The sequence below is a fragment of the Nycticebus coucang genome, chromosome 9 (genome assembly GCF_027406575.1).
Source record: "Nycticebus coucang isolate mNycCou1 chromosome 9, mNycCou1.pri, whole genome shotgun sequence".
NCBI lineage: Eukaryota > Metazoa > Chordata > Mammalia > Primates > Lorisidae > Nycticebus > Nycticebus coucang.
The window spans coordinates 110484444-110499441 of record NC_069788.1 but is presented as its reverse complement, the minus strand read 5'-3'; the positions used below and the strand labels follow the sequence as shown (position 1 = coordinate 110499441).

Genomic DNA, 14998 nt, shown 5'->3' with positions numbered 1-14998 from the left:
GGAGGAAAGTGAAGTGTTTGAGTGACCTGTGACGTGCTCTGTCACAACCTGAACAAGTTTTGGTTATCATCACTCCATCACAAACCAGTGGACTGAACAGGTTTTGTAAGATGGGGAAACTGAAGCTCAGAGAAGCCTCCCCCCCCACCCCCCACGGGCCTTTTATGCATCCTGCTTCCATTTCCTGCCACTCCTGGCTGCTCCGGCAGACATACTCCCCCATAAGCTGTTTCCAGACTAGAATACTTTATTCAAGAGGATCTGGCTTGGCAGTCAGACAGCCCCTCAGAGGCAGCTTGCGGGGGCGCCAGGGCCTCAGGGAACCTGCTCCCCTTGCCTCAGCCTTCCACTGAGACACAGGCTCCTCCCTGTGACCTCATCCACCCTGGCCTGGCAGCTCCTTGCCCCAGGGGTGCCCACTCTGCACACACACGTCCCTGAGAGGGGGCGGGATGGTAGTGTCTCGGCTGGAAGAACAAGGTCCCGGCACAAGCAGGTGGCAAAATGTGAAGAGAGGCCATAGGGGACAAGGACTGGAAATCACCCCCAGGCAACCACTGTTCTCCAGAGCTGAATGTTCAGATGTCTGGGTGAAGGGCTGCTGCCAGGAAGAGGAGGAAGTGGCTGGAGCCTCTCTGCCTGCTGCCGGCCTTCCCACCCGGCCGGGGCCATGATGGCGACGGCAGGCTTCTCACACCACTACCTTGGCCAGGAGCTCCCAAAGCAAGGGCTGTTGGTACAGAGCCTAGGAACAGGGGTTGGGATCCCCTCTCTTCTTTTCCTTAGTCCCCTGAGACTCCCAGGGCCTGGCTTGCCCCTCACAAGGCCACATGTCTCGCTTCTTCCCAAGCTGAAGCTCCCACAGGTCTGTGGCTGGCGTCTTCCTTTCTCTCACGTTAAGGCACTGAATTCCTGAGGGTCCTGTCCCTCCCTGCTCCTGATCTTGGAGGGAGCGAGTCATTCAGCAGGGATACAAAGTTGACTAATAAATAGAGGGCAGGTACCAGCAGGGAGGTAACTGAGAGTGTGACGGTAATAAATACACGAGCCGGGTGGGGTCTCTTTCCTCCGAGGGGCTGGTTACCTCCGGGGAACAGCATCTCCGCACCTGCCAGAGACAAAACACAGATTGGGGGGGAGGTATCAGCACAATGTGGAAGGTGGGGTCCCCTCCTATGGGGGGGGCAGACCCAGAGGGGAAGCTTGGATAGGGAGCACGGGGGTGGGGTGGGGGAAGAATGCAGCACTCTTGATCCCTGCTTGCACCAAGGTCAGTGAGAAGCTAGGTGTTATGCTTCCCCAAGCACTGACCCAGGTGCCCAGCCCTGCACTAAGCCCTGCCTGGTTTACCCTTAACAGCCTCCCATGACGAAGGCACCATTATTATCCTTTCGCAGGTGAGGAAACTGAGGCCCAGAGAGGTTAAGAAACTTGCCCAAGATTACACAGCTAGTCACTGACAGAGTAACAGTTGAATTTAGTCTGGCTTCGTGCAACAATGCCTCTGGTAACTCTGAGACAGCAGCCTTCAAACAGGAGTATTGATAATGGCTTTATTTTATTTCATTTTATTTTTTACTTTTTTTTTTTTTTGAGTCTCACTTTGTTGCCCTTGGTAGAGTGCCATAGCGTCATAGCTCACAGCAACCTCAAACTCTTGGGCTCAAGCAATCTTCTTGCCTCAGCCTCCCTAGTAGTTGGGACTACAGGTGCCCACCGCAATGCCTGGCTATTTTTAGAAATGGGGTGTCCCTTTTGCTCAGGGTGGTCTTGAACTCCTGAGCTCAGGCAATCCACCTGCCTCAGCCTCCCAGAGTGCTGGGATTACAGGCATGAGCCACCATGCCTGCCCTTTGATGATGGTTTTAAAGAATCAATTTTCAGCCTCCATGTATACTCTGCCTTAATACTGTTTTTTGTTTTGTTTTCTTTTTGTTTGTTTGTCTGTTTGTTTTTGAGACAGGGTCTTAAGCTGTCGCACTGGATAGAGTGCTATGGCATCATAGCTCACAGCAACCTCCAACTTGGGCTCAAGTGATCCTCTTGCCTCATTTTTTCTATTTTTTGTAGAGATGGGCATCTTGGTTTTGCTCAGGCTGGTCTCAAACTCATGAGTTCAAGCAATCCACCTGCCTCGTTCTCCCAGAGTGCGAGGATTACAGGCCTGAGTCCCCATGCCCGGAACTTAATATTGATTTTATGAGAAAGCACCTCAGATCTGCTTCCCCATCCGCAATTGCCCTTCTTCCTTTAGAAAGGAAGGGATCCATTTGTAATCCTGTTAAAATGCTTTGCTGCAAGGTAAAAGTATTTTTGGGACAGGGAACAAAAGAACAATTTGAGGTATTGGTGCAGGTGTTAAGAAAGGAAATTTGGCTAATGACTGGGTAAACAAGCCTTTTGCAAGTCATGTGGTTTCCAAGTCTTTCAACAAAACTGAAGAACAATTTAAGTGAATTGTCAGCCAGTGTTTCATCAGAAGTAATTTTTGTTAGCAGATCACCTTGAGATTTTTGGCAAATAACTTGGAAGGGGTTCAAGCAATTGAGTGACACCCGTCCCATTTACTTGTTTGCGTGAGCATGGTTTCTCAACCTTTTCATCTATAAAAAATAATAAATAGGAATGTAATTAATGCTGAATCCTGCCTCAGTCTGGCAGGAAATAACATTCATTAATGGATTCATTAACTAATTGAAAAGAGGTAACCACATTCATCTCAGTGAGATGCATTCCCAAGAAGATTCATTGTACCTTTTTATGTTTAACATTTATTAAAATATGACATATTTGTGCTGTTTTGACAAACTGGTACAAATAATTATTTTGATAATGTATTCCAGGAGAAAACCAAATTTTATGCTCACAGGAAATTTAAAATAATTCAAACTCACAGTTGTGGCAGATAACTATGACAAGGTGATAAATAAAAGACTTTTGAACATTAAGAATAGTATTACAGGGCGGCGCCTGTGGCTCAGAGGGGTAGGGTTCAAACCCAGCCCTGGCCAAAAACTGCAAAAAAAAGAAAAAAAGAATAGTATTACATTAGGTTGAAATTCTGTGGGAGAAGTGAAATGGAAATACAATTTCCAGAAAAAAAGAAACAATGTAAATATGTAGCTATCAAAGGTCTCACGGAGGGGCATCTCCCTGTTCTGGTCCACAAGACTGCCATGAGCCTTGCCTTATTTGTTTCTTTTTCTTTTTTTTACTTGTTCGTTTTTGGAAAAGTGGATGATGGTAAGTGTTAAATAATGATGGCATATTCCGCAGAGAACATCTGAAGAGTGAGTTATAGCTTTGTATTAAAATATTAATATTTGTAGTGTGCCAGAAAATATATCCTTTGCAATTATTTATAATTACGATGATAAAGTCCAATGTCAAAATGTGCAAGGGAGCACATAGGCTTTTGAAATTCCTTCAGGAGGTTCCCAAATATGTTTGAAGATTGCTGCCCTGGGAAATGGCCTGGTGGGACATTTTCTATCTGGGGTTTCCCAGCTGGGGCTATAGCCCCTGACTTCACTTCACTGCCAGCTCCTTCCCCGAATCACTGCATGGGCCCAGGGCAGAAAGAAGGGGCTTAAGTCTCAGGGGGACAGACCCAGAATATCTTCCGTCTTCATGGAGTGGGGTTCACAGGGTCAGAACTTGGGGCAGGTCCACCCTCATAGCCTGAAATGACTTCCTGCAGTCTTGGGGGTGGAGGAGATTTAGATCCTCGAGGACAACCACAGTGTGGCTGATTACTGCACATGGCAGACGTTTGTTCCTGCTATTCACTCGCACAGATTTGGTTTTCCTTTCTCTAGTCCTTCTCTCCCAGCTACCCTCAGGCCGGGGCTCTAGCCTGCTGCCCTCAGCTATGAAGCCAAGATGGGCAGGTAATCTCAGGAAAGGAAGGGGAAGCAAGAGGACCCTAACAAATACTGGACTAACCCTAACACAGTGGTTACGGCGCCAGCCACATACACTGAGGGTGGTAGGTTCTAATTTGACCCAGGCCAGCTAGACCAGAAAAAATAGCCCGGTGTTGTGGCAGGCACCTGTAGTCCCAGCTACTTGGCAGGCTGAGGCAAGAGAATCGCTTAAGCCCAAGAGTTTGAGGTTGCTGCGAGCTGCAATGCCACATTACTCTACCAAGGGCAACATAGACTCCATCTCAAAAAAAAAAAGAAAGAAAAACAAAATTAAAAAAAAGAAATACTAGACTGGTTATGAGGGAAGGAGGGTGCACCTTCCTCAGGGCTACTAGGGAGTAGCTCTAGATAACTTCTCAATGGTTAGATTTTTCATCCTAGAATGCAGGCACAAGAAGTGCGGGAATCTTGTTGTTCACTGAGGTACCTGCCACACAGTGAGTGCTCGGTAAATGTTTGTAGATTGACCAAATGCTTGCCGGATCTCTTACCCCTTCACTCTACATAGAGGAAAAACTAGGCCCAGAAAGGTGAAATGATTTGTTCAAGGCCACACAGAGACTTATGCCTAAGCCAGGATAAGACCAAAGTCCCCTGTGCTTCCTGAGCCTAGAGTCTCAGGGAGGGACACCTCCCTGTTCTAGCCCCCAAGACTGCCATGAGCCTGGCCTTGCTCCTCCCGGGGCAGGGCTCCCCTGGGCCCAGCCTCCTTGCCATCCCTGGGATCCCGCGCACTCACAGGTGGCAGTCTGTGGGTCTCTGCTTCTCTCTCTTCCTCTTCCCCCTGCCCTTGGGTCTCCTCCTGCAATAAGCCAAAGCGTCAGGACAAGGTGGCTGGGGGCCCCCATGCTAGGACAGGGGCTGGCAGGTCCGAGGACAGCCCCGAGCCCCAGCCAGGCCACTTACCTTTCAGGCTTCATCTTCTCCCGCAGAGGTCTGGGCAAACAGAGAGAGAGGGGGACACAGGAGAGTCAGGCAAGCAGCGGGTGGGGGCTCCCTGCCACCCCCACACCTCCCCTCAGTCATCAGGCCTGCGTCCTGCAGCGGACTCTGTGGCCATCAGGGGGCAGCATGGAGCTGCTGAGAGTGGGTGGCCAATGCCTCTGGGCAGGGATCCCGCTCTGGGCTCCAGTGACACACCAAGAGAAGGACAGATTCCCTTCTGGGGCCCCTCACCACGCCATTCTTCACTTCTTAGCCTCTTGGCATCAAATGTGGGGTCTTTTCAGTCTGCTTTCTGCTGTTTCGCTTTCTCTGTCCACTTCCCTCCCTTCCAGGGTACATTCTGGGAGTTTCCTCAAGGACAGTAAATGACGGCAAGGCCACAGACTGGCTGCCTGTCAGAGCACAATCCCCACCCCACGCAGGAACAGTGGGAGAGGAGGGCACAGGAGGAGAGGACGAGCCCCACAGTCACCAGCGGGTCTAGCTCTGCCTCCAGGGCTGTGGCTGTTGGCCCAGAAGTGAAAAGAAAAGTGTCCCTGTTGCCTGGTCTGATGGAAAGGGGCAGGGCATCAGTCTTCCTGGGAACAGTGGGTGGGGGCAGGGGGCGGCCTGGTGACAGCTTTGGGACCAGGGACTGTGGCCCTAGGCTGGCTTCCTGACTGGGTACCAGGGCCTCTCCTGGCTGTCTGATCATTCCTCTCTATACTGAGCAAGTCAGAGATACCCTTGGAAGCTGTCTCCTCATCTTCCTGCCTCAAAAGAGTGGCTGTCAGGGCACAAGTGATGCAGAAGATGACTTTGGGTGCCTGTCCAGCAGTGTGTCCACAGGGCTCATTACCAAGCTACTGTTATGTGGCTAAGTTCTGGCTGCAAGGAGTAGGCTGAGGCTCCCTGGCACCAACACAGTGAAGAGGGCCTGGAGCCAGGGGTCAGGTCCCGGAGCTAGGGGTCAGGTCCTGAGGGGGCGGCCGTAGCCCTGCACACTAGGCAGGGCCAAGCCTAGGGGCTATAAAGGTGTGAGGTGAGGTGAGGTGATCAGTAGCCTAGAAGGGGCAGACAGGATTTGGACAAGCCAGAGAGCACAGCCTCCCACACCTACCAGCTGTGGCAAATCCCAAAACTCTACCGCACCTTGCTGTCCTCAGCTATAAAATGGGGTGACAATAGAACCTACCCCCTAAGTGGTTATGAGGGTAGGGACCCCACTGTATCCCAAGTGTCTAGGACAGTGCCTGGTATACAGTAGGTGCTCAATAAATGCGTGTGAATAAATGGGAAAACACATTCAGGACGTGCTGAGGGGCTAGGCAGAGTAGGTGCACACTAAGTAGCAGTCCTTCCCTCTGCCCACCCTCTGCTGGGACTCCAGACTTCCATCCATGGCCCAGTGGTACCAGGAGCAGCATCTTGGCCTGGTTTTCTTTCCCAAGGCTGACTGGCAGTGCCAGGCCTTCCTGGTAACAAATGTTCCAAGTGCCCCAAGTGACCAAGCAAGACTTGGTCAGAGGTTCTGTGGGTTGGGGGAAGAGGTGGGGCTTCCCCTTTTCTGCCTCTTTCCTCCTACCAGGGCTTGTCCTGCTTCTCAGCCCAGTCTTCCCCTCCCATGGCTCGCAGCCTGACCCAGGTCTAAATCTAGACTTGCAAAGTCTTTGCCTCCGGACCCCTCTTCCAAGAGCCCCTGTCGGTGGCAGCTGCCTCCTATCTTGGAGAAGGAGTATAACGTGCACTGAGCCCCTGCAAGTCTGCGAGCAACCCAGGACTTCTTTCCCCCTGTGGCATCTCAATAGCTGTACTCCAGCTGCTAGGACAAGCTGACCAGGCAAAGCTGGCTGGAGGGGGGACAAAACCAATGTCAGCTCCCCTGGTGCCTGTCTCCCTCGGGCTGGACAGCCTTCAACCCCACCTTGGGACCCATCTTTGCTGAGGCTACCAAGTGCACGATGCCTGTCCCTGCTACCTGCCCCAAGGACCTACCGGCACTCGCAGTGCACATGCTGAGAGAATGTCAGCTCCACATAGGAGGGCCTGTCCCCAGAGCGGATCTTCAGGAGCTGAGGGAAGAAAAAGGTTGATGCCTAGATTGGGGGGCGGCCTGTGAATTTCTAACACCCTCTTTGCTCGTGTGGAGAACCAGACTCTCTGTTTCCTACCAGCCTTTGGAATACAGGACCTCATTCTGTTTTGGGTGTGGAGCAAGCAGCTCTCTCATCAGCACGTGGACCTGAGAGAGGACCCTGTCCCTCTCTACCAGGGAGTACCACCAAAATAGCAATGGCGCAGGAAGGAGGCCTACGTTCTGGAGTCAGAGAGACCTGTGTTCAAATCTCCACTCTTCCACCTGCTGAGCAAGTGAAATGATACCTCAAGCTCCTCATCTGTGAAATGGGAGCAAAACCTGCCTCAAAAGGTTGAGTGAGGTAACATTTGTGGCAAGCCTAGACAGGGCTTGGCGTTTCTCAGAAAGTGCTCAACAAACCACTGTGTGTGTGTGTGTCTGTGCACATAAGTGCACGTGTGAGCAAAGATTAGAGCTTGCTTGAGAAGGCACCAAATACTCCTGGAAGTTTTTTTTAGACAGGATCTTGCTCTGTCACCCAGGCTAGAGTACAGTGGTATCATCATAGCTCACAGCAACTTCAGACTCCTGCACTTAAGCAATCCTGTTTCAACCTCCTGAGTAACTGGAACTAAAGGCATGTACCACCACACTGGGCTCATTTTTAAAATTTTTTGTAGCAATAGGGTCTCACTCTTGCTCAGGCTGGTCTTGAACTCCTAAACTCAAGCAATCCTTCCGCCTCCTGCCTCAGCCTCTCAAAGTGGTAGGTCACTGTGCCTGGCCAGGACTCCTTTAAAATGAGCAGATTTCTTTTCCAACCTTTCCTAGTTCTCCTGAGTTTAGGGGTGGACTCAGTGAGAGGCTGAGAAAAATGATGGGGCAGAGGGGTGTAGGGTCAGAGCCATGATGGGGCTCAAGAAGGAGGGACCCTGTGCTGGAGTCTGGTTCCTTGGCCTGCTTCCTTCTCCTCTGGATCCTTGCTTGTGGATAGGCTCTGTGGCCCTCTGAGTGGGTGTAGCCTGGGGGCAGCGGGGAACATGAGGACAAGAGCCTCCTACCTGCATGGTGACATTGACCGTCTCCACCGGCACACAGTGCAGGTTCTCATCACCACAGCAGCCGGTGCAGCGCAACAGGGAGACGCAGGATGGGCTGAACATGTGCTCCACCTCGCCAGGGTACTCAGTCACAATGTCCACCAGCCTCTCTAGCGCCCGGCAGTAGCTGCGCCCCCACACTTCCTGGAAGGGCACCACTACCAGGAGGCAAGAAGGCTGGGTTAGGCCAGCAGCGACCTGCTCTTGAAGCCCCAGACCTGGCTCCACACTCATTCCAGGCTCAGGGCCCAGCCCCTCCTCTCCGAAACCCCCAGTCCTAACAGAGTTCCCTCTGCCCTGAGCCCCTGGTGTGGTCCCTCTGGGATGCCTGCTGAGCTCTTAGCTTATCTGCTGGATGGAAATGCCCGTGAAATGGAATCTCGGGGTCCCAGGCCCTCTGCTCTATGTCAGCTCAGGCCCCTCTATCTCCTTGGTTCTGTGGAACTTCAAGGAGACTGCCCTGGCAGCTCCCCAGCCCTTTGGATCTTTCTCAGGCCTGACCAGTGCTTCTTCAATGTTAGAGAACTCGCAAAAAACAGTCAGTTCAGGAACCCCAGAGGGAGGGTCGGCCTTCTCTTAGTCCTCTGCTCAAACACCTTCCACGGCCCCCTCATTTCCCGCTCCACTCTGTGGAGCTCCTCTGCCTGGTGACCAGCCATGTGCACTAGCCCTCCTCTTCATTTTGTCCCACTAGCTCTCCCTCTGAGCCCAGCAGCAGCACAGTATTTCCCAGGTTTGGGCTCGTGCACTTGGTGGTCCACATGGCTGATGTTCTTTCCTGTCTTCTCATTTCTCTCCAAACAAAGCCCATCCCCACCCTCAAGGCCTGCCTCCCATCTTCAACTGTTCCACTATGCACAGATGTCCTTCCCCAACAGAGCTGGGCCCCAAGGGCTTGCCTTACCTTAGTCACTGGTGGCTCTTATCTCCTTTACAACTAAATTGAGACTCTCTGAGGACAGGGACAGAGGCACCCATAAACACAGGCTACATAATTCCCAATTGAGGATTATCAGGGACATCCCACAATGTCCTGGTGGTCATGAATGGGATCTTCTAGGTGCTGATCTGGAATCCCTCAGAAGATGCTACCCCTTCAGGGAAGGGCATGGGGCCAAGCTCCAAACAGAGGCTCACAGGGAGTGGGGCAGAGCCGAGTCCTGCCCTCTAGTCTTGGTTCTGCACTGGCTGTGTGACCTTGGGGAGGTCACTTAACCTTTCTGGGAATATCAGTTTCTTCAGCTGGAGAAGAAGAAGGCTAGGGAATAGATGGTTGCTAAGGTTTCTTCTGCTCTGACAGACTGTCTGTAATTCAGTGCATGGAACCCTGCCGGGCCTAGCTGGATTTGGGACAATGCTAGGAAAACAGCCCTGGGCTAGGGTCATCCTGCTCTGCATCCTCTGACAGTCATCTCAGCTAGAGCGGGAGGATGGGGTTATGGCAGGTCCTATAGCTTCTGCCATGGAGTTATGGCCTCTCCAGGCAATTCCTCACTTCCTTCCATGGCCCTGCCTAGGAGGCAGAGGGGCCCAAGTCCATTCCACTGAGCCTATGAGGACATAAGCCTCGGGGTAATCTCAGAAGAAAAATAAACTTCAGTCCTAGCAGGCCGTTGGGAAAGGCTGCAAGCTGATGGAAAATACCCAAGAGGCAGTGTGTCCACGTGGAGCTGGTAGGGGCAGCCATAGGGGCAATAAACTGTGCTTATCTGGCGTCTGCTGCTCCATTCTGCCTGTGAGCTCAGGGCCACTAGGGCTGGGCCAGGGGCTGGGAGGGGATCCAGAGGCCTCCCTTGACCACTGGAAGCTCCCCCTGGACCCAAGTGGGAAATAAGGCTGCTTTCTTCACAGATGGCTCTAAAGCCCTGGGGAAGTCTGCCTCTGCAATGCAGGGTCAGAGAGCACCTCCCTATCACCAGCTCCGCGAGCTATGTGTTTAGTCTAAAATCCTCACGAGTACTACATGACTGCAAACGTTTAATCTCCACCTTGGAAAACATAAATAATGGCAGAGGAATAGCCAGCTTCCAAAGCACCAAGGAAGCCTCAGGCTTCTGCCCTGGGACCAGCCATCAGCGAGGGACAGCAGCAGAGAAGAGAACCCCAAGCCCTCACAATCCTGCAAACAGACTCCCACCCAGCTTGGCTGTCAGGGACATGGCCGACTTTAGCAGAGCTGGCTGGCCTTGGCAGCCAAAGAAGGGATTTCCTTTCCTCACCCCACATCCCACTGTGCAGACTCCAGGACCCTGAAATCCTAAAATCTGCCACTTTTCTGGCTCCATGGCCAAACCATGGTGGGAGCTGGCTGAGAAGGAGATGGGCCACAGCCTGGTTACCTGGCAGCTACCAGGAAAGAGAGCAATTCATCCCTGGAGGCCCAGTCTGGGTGTGAGGAAGAAACAAAAGGGGCCGGATGAGGGGCTGGGCTGAGGGAGTGCAGTGGCCACTCCCAGATGTGGTTGAGCCCCTCAGGAAAAGGCTCCACACTCAGCTGCTCCTGTGAACACTTCTGCTGGCCCCAGACCTGCTCTGGATGGGGGTGGGAGTGGGACGGGAGGAATGGGAACCTGTGGTCCAGTCAGGTACCTCACCAGGCCTGGGTGGTCCCCCACAAATTGCTTTTGGGGCCAGCCCTGAGGGTCAGCCTCCCACCTGACTATTTACTTCCCAGCTGCTGCCCAGGACTAGATCCAAGGAAGGAATCCTGAGAGCAAGCTTTTGCAGAGGCCACTGGGGAGGGGCCACAAACCTGAGACCGCCAGGTGTCCTTTCCATTCATCAATGGCAGGGCATACGGCCAGCCTGCCACAAGGGACACCCTGCTCATACCTGTTCCACCACTGAGCTGTTGGGAGCACTCCTGTTCTACCAGATATACTGAGGAGTTTCTAAGGCTTTAAGTGACCCCTACGGCTTCTCTGACCTTAGCCTCTGCATCTCTAGAATGTGAATCTTTCCTAGTGCATAGCCTCGTGCTCAGGGTGAAATTGTGGGAAATGTCCAACATTATCTCCATGAACAGTAATAGTAAAAATCAACATGTGCAGCTAACCATGGTCTGGTGCTAGCAGAAGTAGATGGCATTTTTCAAAATTTGAGAACTGGGGTCCAAGTTGCATTGTGCTTCCCCTGACACTATACAGGCTGCCAATTAGGATGACAGATGAGCTGACCTATTGAATCTGCAGTTCCAGGCCTCCTCACCCCAACTCCTGGATGATATATGCACCCATGTCTCTTCCATGGAGAAGTCAGAGAACAGGTCCCTTTTTCAATTTTAGAAAAGGAAGAACCCTTAGACTTCATGTAGTCTAATGATCTCATTTTACAGATGAGGAAACTGAGGTTCAGATATCTTTAGTAGTTGTGTGGAGGTGGAAGAATGGGTCCCTCTCCAACTCTCAGAGGGCATAATATTGTGCCAGGTCCTGAGGGCATGGCTAGGGGTCAATGAAGTCAGGGCAGCTTCCTCCCCTGTCTGCTCAGGGGCCAAGGGGCCTGAGCCTCAGGTGCAGAGCATGGCCAGGCCCAGGAGAGGCTGGGTCCCAAGGAGGCAGGCAGGTGGGCAGACAGGCAGGCCAGCAGAGGGTGTTCCCAGACGGCTATCACACGTGTGTGTGTGTGTGTGTACACATGTTCCCACATGCCCCCTCTCCCACGATGTGGTGGGAACCCTCAGTAGTGGTGTGTGGCCACTCTGCATGTCTCAAAGAGGCAGGGAGGGAGGAGCAAGGCAGGGAGCCTGGCATGGGCCTCCTGCCTTCTGCACGTATGTCTCTTTGGCAAATGCCTGGTTGCCCTTTGAAGATTCTCTCTTGATGCAACACAGGGCGGGAGTGGAGGGGCCGGGGAGGGCGCGACTCATGTTCTGTTTGTAATCAATGGAAAGGCCTGGTCAGATCCCTGCAGCTCCACGGGGCTGGGCTGCTGGGTGAGTGGGGGGGGGGCCTCGTTTCTCCCTTATCCTCCTAATGGCTTGCCCACTGCATCTGGCTCTCAGACCCCCCTTTCTGGCCCCGGCACTCATTGCCCACCTGCCCTCCAAGACCCTTCCATTGTGCTGGAAAAGGGTTCTGAGCCAGCTAGACAAACCCTTAGTATACTGGCCCCAGCCCTGCTCTCTTTGTGTCATGAGACCCTGACCCAAGAATATACCTCACTAGGCCTCTGGGTCACAATGGGGGGATCTCTCAGGCTCTAACAGCTCCATCAGCCAGAATGTCTAACTCCTAGACACTCCTTGACTTTTATCAGCCTGCACTCACACTTCATGCCAATCCCTTCCCATCCTCTGTGGACGCCTGGGAGGAGAGAAGAGAGGAGTATGGTGAGCATGCACACCCCCAGCCTTGCCAGCTTACCTTCTGCCTCTGATGAGCCGTTCCCAGCAGACAAGGCCCACTGCTGTGGACAGAAAGGTGGAGAGATGAAGGGGGCATCTTGGACCTCTGGGCTCTGGGGCCAGGTGTGATGGCAGCAAGAGGGTAGGAGCCCTTTGAGATCCTTCCCACCCTCTGCACACACTCTGCCCTGTCACAGAGCAGCCTCTTTCCAGGTGCATCTGAAACCACACTGGACTCTGGGTAAGGTAACATCCCTCTCTGGCCTCAGTGTTCCCATTTGGAAAAGGGTGGGAGGCTGGAAGCTTTTGGAGACCCTTTGCCTTTTGTGTCCCAAAAATCTTGCAATCATGTGGGTCTCCCTTCCACCCAGCCCCCAGGCCAGCCCTGCTGGGCCCTGCACAGCCCTCCTTGGCTGGGTGCCAGAGCCCAGGGGGAGGTGATCAGCTGGTGGAAGCTGAGGGGCTGGAGCGGGTGGCGCCATGAGCTGGTGTTGCTGGTAACGTTACACCTCTGGCCAGCCCTGCAGCAGGCAGGAGGGTGGCTGGCCCGCTTGGTCCTGGGGGACTGCCCTGCCCACCCACTCCTGGGCTGGGGTTGAGCACTCCCAGGGCAATGGGGCAGCACAGTAGGAAGGAGCTCACTGGCTTTGTCAGATTTTGCTGCCCAAGCTGGCTCCCAGCCAGACTCACCCAGCTCCTGGGAAAAGGGCCCTGCTCATTTCCCCAGGCCCTGCACTCAGGACCTCCAGCCACCCACCAGGAGAGAGGGCACAGTGGGACCCCTTGTCTCACACCCAGCCCACCCAGGAGCCCCCAGCTCAGCCTGGAGCCCCAGTGGAGTCAGAGCCCAACCTCCTCACCGCCAGCCTCTTCAGTGGGCTTCCCTGCACTGAGGCAAGGTCAGAAGTCCTGGGGGTGCCTGGCTGGTCATGGAGCCTTGACCCTGACCACAAGGCCAGGGACCCTCCTGGGATTAGTGAACAGATGCTTTTAGCAAAGCACTAAGGCTCCAGGGGCCAGACTAGAAACTTCCCTCTTTCTTCTTCCCAGTGGCTTCCCTGCCCCTGCCAAGACAGCCCCCAGGTCCTGAGGACAGCCCGTTTCAGGTCTCTTCAGGTCCAGCCTGGCCCCTAGGAAGTATGCAGGCATCCTTGGAGTCGCTGCTCCGTGGAGTGGGTCTGTGATTTCAGAGCCCCCCGAGTCCAGTACTGGGATGGGAAGACCAGGAAGCCAGGCTTGTGCGTGGGGGTAGTTCTTACCTGAGGGGGGACAGCGGGCAGCGCCAGTCCAGCCAGGACCTGCAGGAAGCAAGTGAACAGCCTCATGGCAGGCATCTTCTCAGATGGCCCGGGACAGAGGGCTCCGAGGGAAAATCACCATGCTTGTCCTGCGGGGAAGCCCCTGGCACAGGAGGGGAAGAGCTGAGTGGGGGATTGGATATTCCCCTCACTGCTGCCCTGATGCCCTGGCCAGTGGCTCGAGCATCTTCTGGAAGCCCTGGGAAGTCAGGAGCCCGCAGGTACAGCTGCGGCTGGGGAGCCCGATCGGCAGCGGGCGGCAGGGCAGGACGGCGTGGGGCTGGCCGGTCCTCGGAGGGTCCGTCTGGAGACCCCAGGTCCTCTCGTGGTGGGGCAGTAGCCGAAGATGCAGTTTCCTTCTCAGAAGCAGCTCCCTTCTGGGACTGAAGCTGGTCTGCGACTGGGTTTCAGGGGCCGAGGCGGGGCGGGGCTGTCCTCCGGCCCCGCCCACCGCAGACGAGGTTCCAGACCCCGGCTTCCCCGGAGCCGCGAGCCGGCGGCGAGGGGCGCTCCTGGCGCAGGTCGTAACGCCCCAGCGGAGCCGCGGGTGCACGGGGCATCCAGGTGTGGAGCCCAGCGTCTGCCACCAAGGCTCGGGACTTTGGCGGCCTCTGCAGTTGGAACCGCAGCCCCGGATCCCTGGGAAGCCGGAGCTTGATTTGGCCCTTCTCGGCCACCTATGCCATCCCCATCCTCCTCAGGAGCGAAGGGATCACTTAACCCCATTTTATAGATGAAAAAACCGAGCCTCGGAGAGCGCCCCTGGCGCACGTGCAGAGCGTACATCGGCACCCTGGAAGTGTGTGTATGTGCTTGCCTGTGTCCCTGGGTGTCCCGGGGACTGCAGAGACAGAATCCAGGCCACTTCCAGAACTGTCTCTCCACCCATACACCACCCTCCTTGGTAGGCACACAGACAGCAGGGCAGGCCAGCTGTGGGCCGAAACACCTCAGGGCCCCTGGCAGGGGGGTCCAGCACTATTTCTTCCTGGACCACCAGGAGGGGCCAGCCCACCTTTCTACAGGGGGTGGAGAGTGGCCTAACCAAGGCGTCTCCTGCTGGCCCTAGGTGGACCAGGTCCTGCTGCACCCCACGAGGGTCTGTGCGTGTCTGTGCACGAGCGTGGGCGCTTGTGTGAGACTGTGAAGTTACCTATGTGCTGTGTGTGGTCTGAGTGCCTGACTCTGTGTGGGTGAGTCTGTGTGATTATGTGTGCATGTGTCTGCTGTGTCTCTGGGTATTTTTGGAAGTGTGTCTGAATTTGTATTTCAGTGGGGTTCTGAGTTCGTGTGCCTGCCTGTCTGTGCACATGTGTGCCTTTCTCTGT

At 54.3% G+C, this 14998-nt stretch overlaps 1 protein-coding gene across 3 annotated transcripts; it reads right to left on the bottom strand.

Moving 5' to 3' along the window:
- Nucleotides 1-237: 237 nt before the first annotated feature.
- Nucleotides 238-14053, bottom strand: PGF (placental growth factor). Of its 3 annotated transcripts, none has more exons than XM_053603459.1 (7): nt 13632-14053; nt 12392-12434; nt 7989-8185; nt 6846-6922; nt 4833-4862; nt 4666-4728; nt 238-1108 (listed from the first exon to the last, which is right to left on the bottom strand). In XM_053603459.1, exons 1-7 carry the CDS (start codon nt 13704-13706, stop codon nt 1081-1083), a joined length of 513 nt encoding a protein of 170 aa, XP_053459434.1. In that variant the 5' UTR covers nt 13707-14053; the 3' UTR covers nt 238-1080. The 3 variants fall into 3 exon arrangements, with proteins under 3 accessions (XP_053459434.1, XP_053459435.1, XP_053459436.1); XM_053603460.1 differs by having other exon boundaries at nt 12392-12431; nt 13632-14039; XM_053603461.1 differs by lacking the exon at nt 4666-4728.
- Nucleotides 14054-14998: the final 945 nt, after the last annotated feature.